Source organism: Girardinichthys multiradiatus, chromosome 3 (genome assembly GCF_021462225.1).
Source record: "Girardinichthys multiradiatus isolate DD_20200921_A chromosome 3, DD_fGirMul_XY1, whole genome shotgun sequence".
NCBI lineage: Eukaryota > Metazoa > Chordata > Actinopteri > Cyprinodontiformes > Goodeidae > Girardinichthys > Girardinichthys multiradiatus.
The window spans coordinates 11,431,569-11,451,674 of record NC_061796.1 but is presented as its reverse complement, the minus strand read 5'-3'; the positions used below and the strand labels follow the sequence as shown (position 1 = coordinate 11,451,674).

Here is a 20,106-nt window from a genome sequence, read left to right as displayed (position 1 = left end):
GAGGTTCAGTAAGTCACTCTTGATTATTAATTTATTATTTATCCTGGATCATCTACAATGAGGGAGATACATCTGTAATAGGGCTGCAACTATCAATAATTTAGCTATCTGATTAATCCGTCAACTTTTTTTGGATTAATTGATTAATAACTGGATAGATTAGGACATTTCTTTACAGAATTTGAAACAGGTGAAGCTAAAACTATGCGACTTGAGATCTGGATAGAACGTATTTACAGATGAAAAGGTTTTCCATTTTAAATGCTAAATGTGTACACACACACACACACACACACACACACACACACACACACATATATATATATATATATATATATATATAATATATATATATATATATATATATATATATATATATATATATATATATACATATATACATAATTACTGCTCTGAGTGAGTGGGTTGTTCTTTCAGCAAAGGGCATTTTTTTAGAGCCTGTACACTCCAGTTAATGATTATTCGATTATTAAATTGTTACAATTATTTCAATAATCGATTAATCAGGATTAATTAGAACAATTGTTTCACCCCTAATCTGAACAGAAATACTGTTGCCTGAGGAAGTCAGAAAGAGAGGGAGGTGACAGCAGCTCCCTTTAAATCACAGGAAGGACTTGTAAAGGAAAAAGCTGTTGAAAGTGAGGATGCAATTTCAAAAATAGCCACCATCCTACAAATCCATCCTATATTGAACCGTTCCACATCAGGTGCAATGAGAGCTACATTGCTACAGTATGTGCTGCTGTAAAGGGCCCTGTCAGTCAGATATGCTCAGGGGGTGGCATTCCAAAAGCACTGGTTTTCTGGAAATGTGTGGCTGGAGTACTCCTCCAGCGCTGATTCAATGCATTATTTCAGTTGTCGTCTTTTTCCACCTGAAGATAGGTATATAAGCAGAAAGAAGTGGAGAAATGAGATCTGAAAGTGGAACACTGCTCTTGAAATAATCAAGCAGCACTCTTTCACAGAGGTCCACATGACTGGCATGGTGAGATGGACCAATTACCAAAAAAGGCACTCCATCTGATATGCCAGATGTAAAGGGAGTAGAAACTAGAGAGTGAGAGAGACAGAAAAACAGAGAGTTTCTGACCAGGTTAATAGATCTCACAATGTATATCGGAAGGAAGGGATTATATAATTATTATATATTTCATTTTCAACTTTAAATCCCAAAGCTCTTTTTTTGTAATTACTCTGAGAACCTCTGGGTGATTAGGTTTACTGGTGCCACAGAAGGTGTGTAAAAATGGCCCGATTGCACTATGAGTTGGTTGTACTATGATCATCTGTCCACAAGATGGTAGCATATTCCTTGGATAGTTTCCTTAAGGATCGCTTAACCTCAAAATGCTGAACAAAGAAAAGGAAGACTGTGAACGTTTACTTTCAATACTGGTGAATTATACCAAGTTGGCTTTTTATGTTGAAATGTTGAGAAATATTAGTTCAGAACCACTAAATCAGTATTTCTCAGGTAGTTTTGTTTCTTTTTTTCACATTAGATTAATTGAATTTGGAGTCTTTTAATCCCATCTAAGCGTTAAAGTGTTAAAGTGCACTGTTATGTGTTTATAGACTGCACTATTCTGCAGTACACAAAGCCCATATGACTCCTGCAGTGTAATCTGCTTCATTTGCTACGTAAAAAGAGTTTTAATGTTTGTACCTGCACTGAAGAGAATACGAGCAAATCGTTTTCTGTGCCTTCTGCTCTGACCTAACATGCTGAAATGTAGGTTCAAAATAACATCTTGGGTTTACATCTATTTTAAGATGTTTTCTGCTGGGTTAGTGTAAATACTCCCTGGGAAAACTCAGACCTGTCCCTGTCTTAGTCAGTGTGTTCTCTTTTAGGGAGCCTGTCTCTTCATTTATAATTCATTATCACTCTCTTGTTTCATGGCAGCCTACAAACACACAGTCCAACACAGGCCAAATTTTTAATGCTATGCTCTCCAGTCTCTTCTCCAATATACAACTGCTGGTGAAATCCGTTGAGACATCTCATTTATTCTTGATAATGTTGTCATTATTGGGTGGAAGGTCTGTGTGTGTATGTGTAGTTGATCAACCATGGTTATCCTTGTATGACCCAACCTCTTACAGGGGCCCAGATGAACTGGGTTGACGGACTTATTCAGCTCAAGGAATACTCCTCAAGCTGAATGTTTGCGGCATAGTTGGTATATTGCTTATGCTCCAGCCAAAAATATTAACTGTTAGAAATGTTTCTTCAAAAATGTCTACTTTTTCTATCTATTTATTTTCTATACACACTTCATCCTTGGTATGGTTTCCAAAGATCAATACTTGAGAGGTAGCTATGTTGTATCAGGCCACCAGTACATCACAGAGTTAACACAGAGGCACACAGGATACAAAAACCTTTCACTCAGACACTAACAGCTGATCTGTCATGTTTGAAACTTTAATACCCAAAGGAAATCCACACATGTGAAGGTAAAACATCAATACCAACAAAGTTTACATGCACACTTCACATAGAAGGACCCTGCAAGATTTTGAACCCAGGACATTTTAAGGCAATAGTATTAACCGGCAAGCCACCATGCAGTCTACTGATTAATTATTACTCATAACCCTAACCTATAACTCTTGGCATAACCTTTAAACCTTTAAATTATTTTCTATGTGTGGTGTCTTGACATTTTCAGTTGTGAGCATAGTTAAAAAAATGAAAGACATAAATGCACTTAAAGATCATCTACATGAGCTCCAGACATAAGCAATTAGGAAACAATCAAACACGTAATCTGAATAACACTTTTAGAATTAGAAAATTAGTACATAATTGCTTGACCTTTTCAAGCTGGCTTGCTGACATTGTTGCACGTCTGATGACTTTTATCACAACTTGATCTTTGATCATGAACCTCACTAATGAAAATCAATGTTTTTTTTTTTATAAATCAGATCACAACATTGTTGGATTACAGTTTACAGATCACCACAGAGTTGATTTGCCTTTCCTGGAGAAGAGGCTTTAAAGTTCCACACCTACCAATACACACTATACATACACTGCAGAGGTAATGACTGCCATTGGCACTGCTCCTGAATGTTTCATTCAGATTTCATAAAACAAATGTTCCAGATACACTTCCTTGGCCAATGGAGATTCAAGATTCATCACTGAATTAAACTTTTTTCCACTCATCCACAGTCCATGAGTGTTTCTCTTTAAATGACTGTAACCTTATTTTGTCCAGCTTAGTTGTTAATGATTACTAATGTTCGGCTTCTCTCTACATACAACCAACTGCCTTCAGCTCAGGTCTTAGAGTACAATCACAAACATTTTGTTTTCCTGTTCATTTGTGTTTTTGTCAAGTGTCTTCTATTTTTATTGCACTACGTTTGGTTTTTCTGTTCTGACACTGATATTTTCCTTGGTTTACCTGGGTATTTATCTTGGAATCGACTCGGAACCATTAAGATCTGAAGGTCTATGGTGACTCTCTTAACGTCAAACCTTTTAGCACAGTTACACTATACACATGCCGGTGTTTGTTTCAGAAATACAGATTACAGGTTGAGTTGAAATTATGGTATATGAAATTAGAAATGGCTATTTTTATTATTGATTAAATCCATAGAATTCAACAATTCAGAAACTTTTGTTTAAAACAAGAACACAGTTAAACTTAATTTGCTGTGATTTTTAGTTTTTACGTTTGTGTAGGTGCCTAAGCAAATATATTTCTTTTTTACAGATAATAAATTAACAAGATTCATAATGTACTTTATATTTATCTTTTTAGTTGCACCTTATGTTCTCTGTCATACTGTTCCAGCTGCGACTGCCACTGAAACAGTCATCATACAATGATAATGCAGACAGTATAATGAAGGTGTGAGTGTGAGAAACCTATTGTTGTTATGAGAGGGCAACACACTTCTTCTCAACACTCACTCCCCATGTAGTTCACATGTGTTTGCATTAGATTTGCACTTAAAGAGATTCCTTGTTTCCACCATACCAACAGTCTTTCTACCCTCAGCCAAGTCTCTCCATCCTATTGTTATAATAGTCTGGTAAGGTGAGAGCAGGACCATGATAATTACCATGCTGACAGGATGTCATCCAACACCGCATTATCTGGTTAGCAGTACCCTTTCAGGAGCAAAGCTCCGATAATTTCAGAGCACTAACCTTTCTCACATGGCAAACAAGAGGTTGATTGCTCCCACAGTCTAGTAAAACTGCTTCTTCTCTGTTGTGCCTTCTTTGTAATTCTCTAATGTCATGAAGTGCAAACCAGTTAAGAGGTTGGAATGATTTAAAAAGAACCATCAGTCTGATAGGCCATCAGCGACTATGCTGCATTTCAAACCAGACTATCAAAACAAGGTAAGGTGACCCAAGAGTTCTGATGTTACAGACAGCATGGTTAATTTATCATTGATTGGCTGTTGTGCTTCTTTTGTGTCCTGGTAGGGAGTTATTAAGGTCATAAATAATATGTACAAAAGTGAGTTTGTTAAAATAATTTTTGCATGAGTGCGTGACATATGGTATTATAAATTAACATTTCATTAAGTTTCTCTGGCAGTTTTTTGGGTTTTACCTTTCTCAAATCGTTCATAATATTTGTTATGATAAACCTGCATGGAAAAATCTGCACCTAGTGGTACTGTTAATTTAAATATGAAGAACTTATGTCATAAGTAGACCTAAGGGAAAAGCTGGTTGTACCACTTACAACGGGTAGTTTTTGTTTCAAACTCCTTGATGACATACAGTGTCATGAAAAAGTCTTCATACACTTTGAACATGTTCATGTTTATGTCACATAACAACCACATTATTGGGATTTTTAAATATTAACACAAAACACAAAGTAGTGTACACAGTAGTTGTGAAGATGCATGGCTTTCAAACGTTTTTCTAAATAAAACCAACTTTGCAGAACCTGAAATTTGTGCATATTCACTTTGCAAACAAAATTAAGCTCAGTCAGATTGGATATGGTGCATATGTGAACAGCTGTTTTCAAGTCTTTTCTCTGATCTGGACTTTGATTGGGACAGATAAAAATGCTATGCTCTGTAGTTTAACTGTATGTCTAAGGTCATCCTGTTGGAAGGCGAATAGTCTCAAATCATTTGCAATTTTCTGGGAATTTCCTACATGTAACTCCATCCATCTTGCCATCAACTTTGATTAGCTTCCCTGTTCTGCTGAAGTAAATCTCCAAGCATTATGCTGCCATTACCATGTTTCAAGTCAGTTCAATTCGGTTTTATTTATATAGCAACAATTCACAACACATGTCTCAAGGCACTTCACAAAGTCAATACAATCATAATCATACAGATTTCAAGTCAGGTACAAACATTCCAATTAATCCTAACTATCAAACAGTGCAGTCAGATTCACTTATTTATTCAAATTGGTTAAAAAGTTTTTCTAAAGTTCTAGTTTCATGGTGTGTTCACAGTGGTTTGTTTTCTGCCAAAGATTGCATTTTGTATACAGGCCTGTAAGTTTTGGTGGTGAGCATTGTCTTGGTATGTTTGCAGTTGTGCCAAACTCTGTTTTATATCAGAGTAAAGGGGGCTAAAAAAATGTGTTCTAGACTTTTCAGATATTAGTAGTAAAACATATTATCACAATTGAGCACTACTTTGTGTTGGTCTGTCACATAGAATCCCATTAAAAATACATTAAGGTTTGAGGATGAAAAACAACAAAATAAAGTTACGTTTAAAAAAAAAACATTTATACAGCACTGTAAATACAGTTGCAAGAAAACATATTGATCTAAAACATGCAGTTCAATTTAAGAGTTGAAATTTAAACACGTAGCTTTTCAGAAGTACTGACCTCACAAATGTTAAAATGGCTTAAAATTCATCAGGCAGGCTCCAAAAGCATTATTGGTATTTTTAATTATAGAAAACCCTAAATATATTAAAAACTGCCTTTGAATTGCCTTTTGCATTTTATTCACTGAAACATCTCCTGCATTCTGTTCACTAAACTCATCCTAACAAAAAAAAAAAAAAGACAAATGCAGGTAACAAGATCAAATATAAAATGAAATAAAATACATGTGTACACGTGTATCTGTAAAATGAATACAGGAGCTCACCCACTCATTTTTTTTACAAGGAAAAATATCTTTCAGGTTCCCATCTGGCTCCCAGCTTAAACTACTAATTGGGGTGGCCGTTAAACATATAGTATTTATAGCTGCAGCTCAGCTGGTTGGGTAGTCAGCACTGACAATTGATAGCCCTAAGCCTTCCAAGTTGAGAGTGCACATGCAGATGAGAAAGTGATAGGTGGTTATGGAGAAGATGTAGGAGAGGTGAGATGCTGAGGCAAGGAGCTGTCATGTCGCAGATGTTTAGGAAAAAGCTCTGGAGACAAATTGTTTCCAAGGTCATTCGGGTAAGAGAACTAATGCAAGCGAATTGGTTGTCAGCTGGTGATATTTGTCTCTTCTCATCTATTTTTCTAACTGTCATGTTTAAGGCCATTTTCAGCTCTTTAATTTCCTTCCACGTAATTGGAAATAAAGTAGGCAAAAATAAACTCAAAGATTTTTCGTTTTGCTATAATTTTGTACTTGTCAGCATGCTACTTCTATTTTTCACACCATACATCATCCTACATGGTAACCTGTTTTTTTGCATTTCTTTGTCACAGTTTAATTTTTAATTTGAAAACTGACAGTTCATTATAGGACTTGTCAGTTTCGGCATAATTTATCTCTGCATGTGACTTTGTTTGTCTCTGAAGGATTTGAATGTTTTTCCTGTCAAGTCTGTCACTGCTGGCTTCAAAGTCTGTGCAATGCAAATAAATAAATATGAATGACTGTCATTGGAGGACACTGTTGTTTTGTGCTTGTGTACTGCTTTTAGCATAGATTCCACCTGCTCATTATAATTATGTGCAGCACAACTCTTTGAATCTGTGTTATGTATTTTTTCCTTTTGATGTTGCTCTTTAGAAACTTGCCAATAAAGACAGAGAAAGCTGTGGAATGTTAAAGAAAGGTCCCCCAGCAACTTGTTGTGGGGTGTACTGTTTACAAGTTTGGCCAATAATGTGACTGTGGTTGATTTTCGTGTGTAAAGCTTCTGAAATGCTACTTTTCTGCTTTCTTCCATTACCTTGAACATGCATCTTGCAGTTATCCATAACAAGATTATGTCCCATTCTAACTGTGTCACTGAGTTTCCTCCCCATGACCGTTTTAACAACCTTACTAGGCTGATCAAAGCTGAATACATTCCATAACATGCCAAAGCATTCCTTATGTGAATTATATTTTTCTGCTAGGTTTAAACCCCTAAATCTGTAATAAATGTAAAATTAGTCATAACTTTAAAATGTCTGACATGTGAAACTGTAATAGTGAAGTTTGTTTATTTTACTTTAAAAGAAAGATTACTTGTGGAAAACTCTGGGTTTGAGAGACTGCCTTCAGCTTGGAAGGAGGTGTTATCATAGAGGACAGTTGTTCATACGTTGATGTCCCTCAGAAAAGTTTAAAGAATGCAGTAAGAGAAAAAAAAGAATGAGAATGAAATTCCATCTCTGTTACTGGCTATCTCTTGTAATGTGTATGCGTCCCATATTCCAAAGCTGGATCAGGTCCAGGAGTTAGAACAAAGAAGATAGAGGCAAGACAAGACTTGAAAAAGTATCCATTTATATGTACTGCCCAGCCAATCAGAACCAGGACTATCAGCCCAGTCTAATTTGGTTGTGTGATCATTTTTGGGAACCATGCACTTTGTAGTTTTGTCTAGCTTTTCATTGTAAATTCCTGCAAAGGAAATTACACACAGTGTTATTGGAAATGGAATTGTGAGAAATATCATGGGAGGAGATCTAAATGAGGTTCCATGAGTAAAACAAAAGCTGGACTTGGACCAAGCAATGCATTCCCTATGTCTCTGTGGCATGGTCTAACAAAACTACATGGCAGAGAAAAGGGGCTTCTGAAACTAAATCTTATCTTTTTTCTTCCCTCTCCCAAACTCTCTCCACTCAGATTTATTGTCACTCAAAATGAAATTAAAGCCCTTTATTTAAACTTAAGAGAGGCAAGAAAACCTTGAATTAAAAGTTAGCTTTTAATCTTTTTAGGTAATATTCTGAATATTCATTTTCAGTCATAGAAAATTATCTTTATTTAGTTTTTATTTATTTATTCAAACATCAGCAAGTAGATAAATGTGGTTACTCATAAGTTTTTACTGATATTTCTTTTTATTTCAATAGTAACCAGCTCTAAAGTGTTATTATTGTTGTATACAAATCTAATCGTTCTTTTATTTGAAATATGTAAGATGTTGGGCAAGAGGTGAAATACACTCTGGAGAAGGTTGCCAGTCCATCACAGGTCAACAAAGAGACACACTGGCCTGACAAGCTTAAACACCCATACCAAAGGGCAATTTAGGACAACCAAATAACCTAACATTCATGTTTTTGGACCATGGGAGAACATGCAAACTCCATGCAGAAAGGCATCAGTACTAACCACTGTTCTACTGTGCAACCCATTAATAACTGTCCTGCGATACTGTGATTGGGACATCTTGGGACTCTTTAGGAGAAAAAATAACTTTGCTACATTCCAATTTGCACATCTCTATTTAAAGATTTTAACTGCCAAATGTGCGATTGCTCTTACTAACTCCGACACCCTCTGCTCCTCCTCACTGTAGCTTCACAGAGCCAGTCCTCCAGGGTCTGTCAGCCTTGAAGCATTTTTAGGATTTTTCATATGCAGTTAGGTTGAAATTTCACCCAACTTTTTCTTCATTTTTCTGTTAAATTATTTATTTCCTTCCTCTTCACTTTTTCCATTACCAACCTTTTTCTAAAAGTCTTACTTATTACTTAGTATTTTCATATTTATTGGTGTAAGTTTTTTATGTTTTAATGACACCCTTTGTTTCTATAATTCATAGTTTTCATAGACTAGTTATATCAGACTTTTAATATATCCTTTAAAACCTGGGTCTTTTACAAATGGTCTTACATTTAATTCCATCTAGACTTATTCAGGCTGCGTTTTACAGTTACACTGGTATAAATGTGCACAAGAATAAAGCTCAATAATATTTATTTGCTCTTATAGCCACAGGAAGGCTTTTTCTTTAACACAGTAAACAACAAGAAGATTTACTATGAAACTCCATAACGTTTTACACAATATCTTGTGCAAAACCTTAGAACCAGCTTTCAGGTGTTTTATTTCTTCACCCAGGCACAGCAGTTTATGCTCTAATTTGGTTTAGAGGACAATCATTTACCAATAGCTCTGACCATGGTAATGTCTGTTCAAGAACTATGTTAAGGATAGGAAGAATTGTACCTTTCTACCGTTGTTTAAATGTATGGCTAGGAGAAAGACCAAATGGTAGAAATTCGACCACTCCATTTAATGCCACATTGCCTGGATTTGTAGTATGAAGCCTTATCCCCTTATTACAAAGCAGCAAAATCTGGCAACCATCTGGCAACCATCAGTAGGTTTGTAGGTGGCAAACCTACTGATGGATGCTGATGGATTTTTGCAATTAAAAATGAAGCTAATAGCTTGAATAGCTTTGTATCTAAGTTGATACTCAATAAACAAGAATACAAAAACCTTTTTATTCAAAGGTAAAAAAGTAAACAAAGATGATTTAAAGTAGATATTTTGTCTAATAGCCATATTTATTTGTCATTATCAGGGTTATTATTACATAATAGAAATTCAAAATATAAGTTAGTTACTTCTTGTTTTATACCATGATGACTTTACTTAGGCTTAGTTCATTAAAAGAAGTCAGTAAATAATCAACATCATTACATCAGAGATCAACCGTATCCACTGAATAATTACATTTCTCTTCACATTTTGTGCAGCAAAAGTTAAGGGAGGAGCGTGAGGCAAAGCGTGCCCAGCTGGATGGAAGACATGACTACATCCTCAGTATTGTGGCCTCATGCTTAGGACTGGAGAAGTCTGATGTTGAAGATGCCATTCTGGAAGGCAATCAGGTAAATAAATTAAACTTTGACGGAAATTTCTTTATTGTTTTACCTCTGACTGTAGCCTTCAAAACCAAGAAGAATAGACTTTGGAAAATTTTTAAAAGAAACCAAGAAAATTCCAAATCATTCCTTTTGATTCTGTATTTTTATCTGCAATAATAGGTGTTGCCAGACCACCTTAAGCATAGTTAGGAAAGACTATAATAAACATTCAGGAAGTCAATGTCAAATGATTTCAAAGGTTTGTCTCAAGCGTTTTAAGAGTATTCCCTATTACAATAAAAAAGTTCTCAGAGGAAACCAATTTAACTCATATTTATGACAATAATGTTGAAATTAAAGAGAAAAAAAACATTATATCCAGTTACATCAACAGTGAAATTACTTAATGTAATATCTGAATCCAATGATATGATATGATATTTGCAACACACTACTGAATAATGCAGTGTGATCTAGGTAAAATTGCTTCTGTATAAAATGTAAAACTTTGACATACATAGTTTTCGCAGAAGATTTTGAAACTGTAAATTTTTTTAGTTTAGTTTTTATCATTATTATTGCAGTCTGCTTCTTATTTTATTTGAGTGTTTTATAACCTCTTCCTTGAAGTCTGACAATGTTGATTATTTTTTTTCTTTTACACCTGCAACAGATTGATCGCATGGAACAGTTCTTTGTGGCAAACGGTCTTCCACACCTCATGTTCTACTATCAGGATACTGAACCTGCAGAAGGAGGTAACATAACTTTGTGGATCAAAGCTGACAAATAATTTTTTTCCACTCATGGTAATATAGAAAACAGTCCAGCAGAAATTCAAAGACCGGTGACTAACTCCTTATTTCAGCAGCTACAGCTTCTCCACCCACCCAGCTTGATTCCCACCAGCCTGGTAACACAAAGAAAGTGTTTGTAACTGATGGAAGGGATGTGGCATTGACCGGAGTCTGCGTCTTCTTCACCAGAGCAAACACATTGAAAACAATAACCTCTGAGAACATACACAGAGTGAGTCAGTGTTTTGTTTTAGCAATAAATAATGTTTTCAGATTAAAATATGTTGGCTATGAGTGTAAGAAGTGAAAAACAGCTAAACTTTATATAATACCTTTCCTCTGTAAATTTAGTTTAAAAAAAAGAAAAACTCTTATAGGAAGTAAATGACATGAATGATTGACCTGTTCTGAAAAAAAATATATTAAGAAACAGAACAAGTCCAACATCTTTTTCAGTCAGGATTTAGTGCTAAACATTTGAATAACTTTTGCAAAAGATTTAGAAATCATTATTTTTATAAAACAAAGCTTAAAAACATCTAAGAGGAAAAGAATCCTTAAACGGTGCCTACGAAGGCTTCTTTCATCTAAAGATAGGTGGGACACCAGGGGTGTTCATCAATAGCACTGTGATATCACAGGTTGTTTTGATCATTGATTGTAGCTGCCCACATGCTGCCTGCAGGAAAGCTAATCACTTCTGCTGGTAAGAAGGCCACGTTTGCTACAGGTCATAGCAAAAGGAAAAGAAAGAAAGATACAGCCATATAGATCTGTTTCACAAATAAGCATACCTTTGGTTAAATAGCTGAATATGATTTCATACAATAACAAATGTTCAGAATGTGGAAGTCTACGTATAATATGTTCAGCAGCAAGGATTACACTGCCAGTGTCCAGGTTATGAGCATCAGGCAACTATCATAGGTGGTGGTTTAATTAGATTCTGAAGCTGATGTGCAAAGTGAATGCAGGTGTGCTCATTGGCAGCAGCTGGTGAGTAGCCAATGACTAGAAAGTACCTTTGAAGGCATCTGGCATGTGCAGAAAGGCCAGACAATGATAAAAACAATTAAGAGAAAAGAGTTTAAAAAATCACGGAGGAAATAACTATTAAAAACAAAGATCTACAAGCTCTTGGATACTTGTAATTGTGGTTGTAAATGTAAATGGTGCCGTCAATTTCTGGTTTATTATATTGCTAGCTACAGCAACTACTCAGCTGTTACCATGGCTTGCAACGACAACATTGTAAATGGATTTAGATTTCAAGGTAAGATGAGATACAGCGTATTGCTATCTAAGCTCTAACAGCATAACATGCAAATAAAGTAATTAGCGTGCAATATGTATATACATATATATGTGTGTATATATATATATATATATATATATATATATATATATGTATGGTATATATATGGTAGGACTCGAGTAGTGCAGCAATTGTAGACTATTATCTTACATTGCTTATCTGCATTTCACTAACATTGAGCAGAAAAGTTGAATTAGCTAAGTATTTTACTAAAAATTTAATAATTTTAAAATGGCAAGCCAAGTATAAAGTGTTGTATGATACATTTTAGCAGTGTCCTAATGTTGACAGTCTTCGTTCCTTTTAATTTTTAGTGGGTAACTTTGAGTGTTTAGAACTTTCCAGAATATTTTTTTACTGGTTTCTCTGTGGAACTGCTCAGTTGTTGTACTCTTTTTTTCTGTTCTAATGATTCCATTCTGTTTATTACTCTAGCTAGATATATAAAATGCCTGCTATATGTCAGGATTCATTCAGAGGTACCTAGCTTTAAAACTTTAAAATATGATCTAAATAAATTGGCAAAGTTTGATTAAATTCTGATAACAGTTTTCATTTTAAATTTTAGGACTGTTTACACATTTTATTGTTATTTAAAAACTTGTGAATACATACAGCTTGCATCACATATTAACATTGTTTGCTTAATAAACTTTCATAAGATAAGGTTGCTTTTCGAAATCAGACAACAAACAAAGGCACAAATTACAAAAGATAAAAAAAAAACTGGTCAAAAGTAAGCCCTGTGTTTTACATTGAAGTAAAGTGTTCAGGTTTTTCCAACGCAAAATTGTTTAACCTTTTTTGATTACTTCTGCTATTTCCATGAGAGAGGTATTAGTAGAAAGCTTGTTTTTCCCACTTTTTCCAGTTACTTAGATATTGGCACTTTACAACATTGTTATACATATCCTGTTATTTTAGTTTTCCCACAAGGGTTTTTGATGGGTGTGTTTAGCTGCAGTTTTTCTTTGTTTTCATCTTTTTAGTCAGCAGCAGATTTATTTCTGTCTGTTATTACCGGGTGTGGGACATTCTTGTGTCAGTCTCAGGTGGATTTTGTCTGTTTATGTAATAAGTTGACACTTTCCTAAATTTGCAGGATGTGAACTTCAACATGTTGGACACAACAGAAGGTGGGCTCTTAAAAAGCGTGGAGCAGTTACTCTCAGATGTTTTTATCCCCACACTGAGGAAAATAAACCACGGCTGGGGTGAGCTGGCTGGTCCCCAGGCCCAGGGTGTAAAACGAGAGTTCATATCTTCACTTGAAAGCTTCGTTTCTGTTCTGGTGGGTGCACAGGAGAGCCTACAAGAAAAGGTACGTAACAGACACCACTTCAGAAATCAATTGGAAAGCAGGTATATGAAATCACATTATTACCTATACCTATACTACCTATGTTAATTGTTAATCAATTAACCTTAGAAAAAGAGATATGTAACATTTAAAATAAAGGTTAAAGAAGATATAAGTAAAAGCTGTGTGAAAACCTATGAACTACCTTTTAGAATTTGGAGCATTCATGTTACACTCGCTGCACATTTTTCTTTACACAGGAAAAAACGGACATGCGAGCAGAAATTTACATCTAGAGACAAAAATTCAAAGACAGTGAAAAAAACCCTTTGTTGTTTTGCCTCCAGGTTACACTGAAGGAGTGTGATACATTTGACTTGCGGGTCTTGAAATCCCCAGCAGATTACATGGCAGCAGCCAACAGCGCAGAAACCACTGAAAAGATAGAAGCCTGCATGAAAGTTTGGATTAAACAGATAGAACAGGTGAGAAAATGTTCTTCAGGGCATTACCATTTATATTTCATGGTAAAACTAGCTTCTGTCTTCTTGGCTTTTCTGTCCTGCTCAACTGCTTATGGACAAGATTTGAAAGATTCATCACTCTGTGTCTGCTTGAATTATCCATGATAAAGCACAATACATAAACAGTTTAATAAAAAGGTAATTTGATATATAAGGAAAAAGACAAAACTAGATGAACAAAAAAATGAATTACATGTTCCTTTTGAAGTTTATAAGTAGAGGTAGGGTATATATCCGCTGTCTGATAAATCAGGCAGATATTTTCCATTTTTAAAAATATTGGCTCCCGGCCTTATGTACCCTCTTGGCATATAAGCAGAATACTAATAAGCAGAGATTTTCTATGACATTATGCAATGTGGGGAATATTCTGTGAACATGCATGGATTAAATGAAATGTCCTGAAATCTTTGGAGGCATTTCAGTCTACCAGTTCAATAATGTTTAAGGCCCAAAAGAACACACAAAAACCTATTTATTTAAAGAACTATTGACAAATAGAAAAAGTAGTAGGTAAATACAATAGCAGCTTAGATTATCAGCTACTGGCTGGTTAGACCTTTATACAGGGGTTGGACAATGAAACTGAAACACCTGTCATTTTAGTGTGGGAGGTTTCATGGCTACAATGGACCAGCCTGGTAGCCAGTCTTCATTGATTGCACATTGCACCAGTAAGAGCAGAGTGTGAAGGTTCAATAAGCAGGGTAAGAGCACAGTTTTGCTCAAAATATTGAAATGCACACAACATTATGGGTGACATACCAGAGTTCAGAAGCTGTCTGAAAAGGGATGTTCGGGTGCTAACCCGGATTGTATCCAAAAAACATAAAACCACGGCTGCCCAAATCACAGCAGAATTAAATGTGCACCTCAACTCTCCTGTTTCCACCAGAACTGTCCGTCGGGAGCTCCACAGGGTCAATATACACGGCCGGGCTGCTATGGCCAAACCTTTGGTCACTCATGCCAATGCCAAACGTTGGTTTCAATGGTGCAAGGAGCACAAATCTTGGGCTGTGGACAATGTGAAACATGTATTGTTCTCTGATGAGTCCACCTTTACTGTTTTCCCCACATCCGGGAGAGTTACGGTGTGGAGAAGCCCCAAAGAAGCGTACCACCCAGACTGTTGCATGCCCAGAGTGAAGCATGGGGGTGGATCAGTGATGGTTTGGGCTGCCATATCATGGCATTCCCTTGGCCCAATACTTGTGCTAAATGGGCGCGTCACTGCCAAGGACTACCATGAGGACCATGTGCATCCAATGGTTCAAACATTGTATCCTGAAGGTGGTGCCGTGTATCAAGATGACAATGCACCAATACACACAGCAAGACTGGTGAAATATTGGTTTGATGAACATTAAAGTGAAGTTGAACATCTCCCATGGCCTGCACAGTCACCAGATCTAAATATTATTGAGCCACTTTGGGGTGTTTTGGAGGAGCGAGTCAGGAAACGTTTTCCTCCACCAGTATCACGTAGTGACCTGGCCACTATCCTGCAAGAAGAATGGCTTAAAATCCCTCTGACCACTGTGCAGGACTTGTATATGTCATTCCCAAGACGAATTGATGCTGTATTGGCTGCAAAAGGAGGCCCTACACCATACTAATAAATTATTGTGGTCTAAAACCAGGTGTTTCAGTTTCATTGTCCAACCCCTGTACATCAGCCTCCATCATAAAAATCAGTAGATCATTTAATATCCACTGTATAATCAGTTTGTGTACATTTAAAAGTTTGGACTCAACAGTCTTTCCAAAATATCATGAATCCTAACTCCAGTGTGTCCTAATGAAAATGTACCAACTTCACAAGCCAAAATAATACTCTGTAGAAATGATGTAAGCAAATACAGAGCTGTGTTCTCCAGGTTCTTGCAGAGAGCGACCAACTCCGAAAAGAGGCTGATGACCTTGGGCCTCGGGCCGAACTGGACCACTGGAAGAAACGAATGTCTCGCTTCAACTATCTTTTGGACCAGCTGAAAACACCGGATGTCAGTGCTGTACTGGGTGTTCTCTTGCTGGCCAAATCTAAACTCATCAAGGTCAGAAATTATGGTTATTCATCATTATGTCTGAAATTTTTTTTTAGATTTTACTGCCTTAGGGGTCTTTAATTTTATTCTTCCAAAGTTTTCATGCTAATTTGTTAGGTTGAATAATATGCAGCAATGCATTAATACAATTTTTTCTTTGCTTTAGTCATGGCGGGAACTAGACATAAGGATCACTGATGCAGCTAATGAAGCCAAAGACAATGTTAAATACCTCTACAGCCTAGAGAGGTTTTGTGACCCACTCTACAACAGTGACCCTGTAGGTTATAAAAAAAAACATGTATGTGTCCTGTTGAATGAACTACTGAAATAAGATATATCTCTTTCCAGGTATCAATGGTGGATGCAATCCCTGCTTTGATTAATGCCATCAAGATGATTCATGGTATTTCGCGCTACTACAACACATCTGAAAAAGTAACATCACTTTTTGTCAAGGTACTGTAGATTTGGTTGTTACACCATGCTAAGTCAATTTAGGACACAGATTACACTCCATGAACCACATGTGAACCACATTACTTAGATATTGTAGAAATTATCGAGTGATAGAGCTCCCAATAGCACACACAACATACAAAGCTCACATTAATACTAATCAAACTAAAGGAATACTATGCTTTTCTTATCTGCAGCACATTCTTAATGGATCCTGTCCAGTTGAAAACCCTGGGTTTTGTTGATGCTCTGTTCTTTCAGGTTTTAGCTTGGGGAAGTCAGTATGATGTAACACTGGGTATGAGGTTAACAGGTTAGGCATGTTCACAAGTTTACATGACAAAGTCCAAATTCTGTAACAAATTATTGACTTTTAAATTGGAAAAGGTTGAAGGAAGTACAATTAAAAAGCCACTTTTTTGGTCAGAATAAAGGAGATGTTAGGAAATTACTTTTTTAAATGAACTATGTGACTGCAAATGAAAAATCTTGACAAAATTAAAAAGGCAAAGCTTAGCATGCTGATTAAAAAACAAAAACAAAACTGCAAATGTCAATGAAGGACTACCTGAAAAAACATTTTTCAGACCCAAGTCTCATCAAACGCAGTAACAAGTTGGGGTTCTATAGTAATAATTTTTTATATGTAGTAACCTGAGACTATTTAATATAAACTTATATACAGAATGTGTTTTTCTTTTCATATTGTTTTTAATGTCTCTAAATATAGGTAACTGTAATGAAACATAAATAACAATAGATAAATGGAATATGTGGCCAAATTGACTGTTGTACTTCCAGGTCACAAATCAGATGATCACTTCTTGCAAAGCCTACATCACTAATAATGGTTCAAATTCAATATGGGACCAACCTCAGCAAGTGGTTACTGATAAAATCAAAGCTGCAATTTGTCTAAATCAGGTATGGGATACTGCTTATTGACATAGCATGTTGCTTTTAATTTATTTAACAGGTTATTTAGTTGTTATTAACTTTGTCACCAGTCATGATTTCTTCGATAAGGCCTTTATTATTTTATTATTCAGTTCTATCTTCATATGAACAGTTCTTATATTACAGTTTGTCAGCCAGGTCAGCCAACCCAGTTAAATATTTTGGATGAAGATGAGTTTTATTTTGGGTCAAATTGTGTTGCTCAGGAGTACCAGCAGTGTTTTCATAAAACCAAGGAACAACTGGAACAAACTCCTTCTCAGAGAAAGTTTGACATCAGTGAGATGTACATCTTTGGGAAGTTTGACACATTCCAGCGGCGTCTAAACAAGATCCTGGAAATGTTTGACACCATCACTACCTACTCTGCACTGCAGGACTCTAAGATTGAGGGCCTTGAAACCATTGCCACCAGATTTCAGGTAAGTGTACAGTACTGCTAAATTGAATACTGTGAAGTCCTTTTTAAGATGCAGAATTTAACTCCATAAAATGTTAATGTTGTTACCTGCCAGCTCAGTATGTACAGTAGTTCTGTGCTACTGGTTTCGACTTTCTTGTAAGTGAAAGATAATAAAGGCTTAAATTAGAGAATATGATAAATTTAGCATTTACATTATAAATAATGCAAAACCAGAACAAAAACATTGCATTATAGTGTGTTGGCTTTTACAGGCATGCATTAAAAGTTTTCTTTATTTAAAACATTTAAAATCTTTTTTGCGTGTAAAAACTTGGAGGTAATTAATGTTAGGGTTGGGGTAGTTTAATTACCTTTAAATCTTTTTTTAAAAGACCTCTTTTAATATTCATCCTTTAATATAATTTGATATTGATTATCCACTGTTATAAACACTTCAACATCTGTGATCTTTTTATGTTTTAATAAAACAATGTGACTATGATCAGCCGTTTATACTATTTTATTTTGTCTTTTATGTTCTTTTTTGTCCTCACCCTGGAAATGCAGCTTCATTTCACTATTACTTGTTATAGAGCTGGAATAATTAATAATTAATAAATACCATTATTATATTTCTTCTTAAATTTTTATGCAGTGATATCACCCCATTAGCTAGACAATGTCTTCATTACAAGACTGAACAATGCTGATGAAGTACAGCTCAGTAGTTTGGGTTAGTATGGGTTTGTTGAGAGAAATGCATCTGACTGCACTGTAGCAGTGGCAGATTTATTCTCTGCTTCCGTGCTTTGGAGAGTGTTTGTTTGCAAAACTAAATTCTATTGCCTTTGGGTGAAAAATTTTATTAATATGCAAAACGACCATGTTTGTAATTAGAATGTATCTTTTCCCTTGAGGATATATTGATGTAAGCTATCCTGTTTGTCTTTGCTTCCTTGGATTCACAGACTTCAGAAATGCAGGCAAAATGGGAGGTAATGTCTCATCATGGTCTTTACTCCTTAGCAATGCATGATCTGTTTTTGTATTTATTGTAGTTTGCAGCTTGCAGTGGTAGATATAATATCTTTAAACTACTCAAGTGCATATCTTTAATCATAAAACTAACTGCATGGATAATAAGCATTGTTCAAGTATTTTAATTAGTGTTTCTTTTTTTAGCTTTTAACTGTTAGCTCCACTGCTATTTACTTTGATATATTAAAACCAGAGAGTAAAATGCCTTGTTTTGGTGATATTTTTCTTCTATACTGTTGGCAACGTTTACATAAATGACACAATCCAGTGCAATACTATATATTGTTGTACATAGACAATCCTACAGTTTCTAGCATGTCTACCTACTTGTAATTCCTAATATCGACAAGATGGTATGTATCCTGGAAACCATTTGTTTCACTTCACTTTTTGACATGACTTTGTGTTGGTCTACCACATAAAATCCCAACACATAAAATACATGGAAAAATACTATGGAAAAAAGTTCAAGGGCTGTAAATAATTTTGCAAGGATGTATTGTTTTGTATGCTATTCAGTTGCATATTTCTCAAACTTTCAGTTTACACATATGTAAATAGTTGGAAATTAGACTGTAGTGCAATTTATGTGTGTTTTATCGGAACTTCAGCTTATACTAAAAATAATTATGAGCTACCTAATAAATTGTCTATTTGAAAACCTTTTTGGAAAAAGAGTTGCACCCTCAATTCTTTTTGATTATATGTTTGTGTCTGACAGGCTATAGTGATGAATTTGAAGAAGAAGCATTACAGTTTCCTAGACCACAGAAGAACTGACTTTGATGTTGACTACGAGGAATTCTGCAAAAGCACTTCTGAGCTCCATGTAAGTGAGTTGCAGGGACAGTAAAGTATATCTTCTGGCACAAACAGTTTAGTCTATTGATGAATGTCAAACAACTGACATTGTCCATGCGTACATGGGGAATCTGAAAGAAATGCAATGGAGCTTCATAGAAGCACCTTTTTGGTTTCTTCTTCAGGACCAATAAGGTTGGTCAGATATGGTTGCATGTATTACATTTAGGTGAATTGCAAAAAAAGACATACTACATTTATCAAAATCTCATCTTGAAATGATTCTGTCTGTTGTCCACAATGAGTTTTTAAATTTTGTTCTGTTTTTAAAACATTTGCATTCAGGAAGAGACTTGAGCATATATTGCAGTCTTGTTGTGGAGATTGGATATTAAACAATACTAAAAAAATATTGGCTACTCTGC

General features: G+C 35.5%; 1 protein-coding gene across 4 annotated transcripts in view; it reads left to right on the top strand.

Moving 5' to 3' along the window:
* Positions 1-20,106, top strand: part of dnah5 (dynein, axonemal, heavy chain 5) — a 136,043-nt gene that overhangs the window by 2,517 nt on the left and 113,420 nt on the right. For 2 of the 4 annotated variants that reach the window (XM_047360742.1, XM_047360740.1), the window contains exons 2-13: positions 9,929-10,063; positions 10,713-10,797; positions 10,908-11,068; positions 13,254-13,472; positions 13,799-13,936; positions 15,856-16,032; positions 16,190-16,303; positions 16,375-16,482; positions 17,284-17,406; positions 17,646-17,861; positions 18,811-18,837; positions 19,602-19,709. In XM_047360742.1, coding sequence (XP_047216698.1) covers positions 9,929-10,063; positions 10,713-10,797; positions 10,908-11,068; positions 13,254-13,472; positions 13,799-13,936; positions 15,856-16,032; positions 16,190-16,303; positions 16,375-16,482; positions 17,284-17,406; positions 17,646-17,861; positions 18,811-18,837; positions 19,602-19,709 — 1,611 coding nt within the window. The remainder of the gene's footprint in view (positions 1-9,928; positions 10,064-10,712; positions 10,798-10,907; positions 11,069-13,253; positions 13,473-13,798; positions 13,937-15,855; positions 16,033-16,189; positions 16,304-16,374; positions 16,483-17,283; positions 17,407-17,645; positions 17,862-18,810; positions 18,838-19,601; positions 19,710-20,106) is intronic. The other 2 variants (XM_047360743.1, XM_047360741.1) reach the window with 2 other exon arrangements.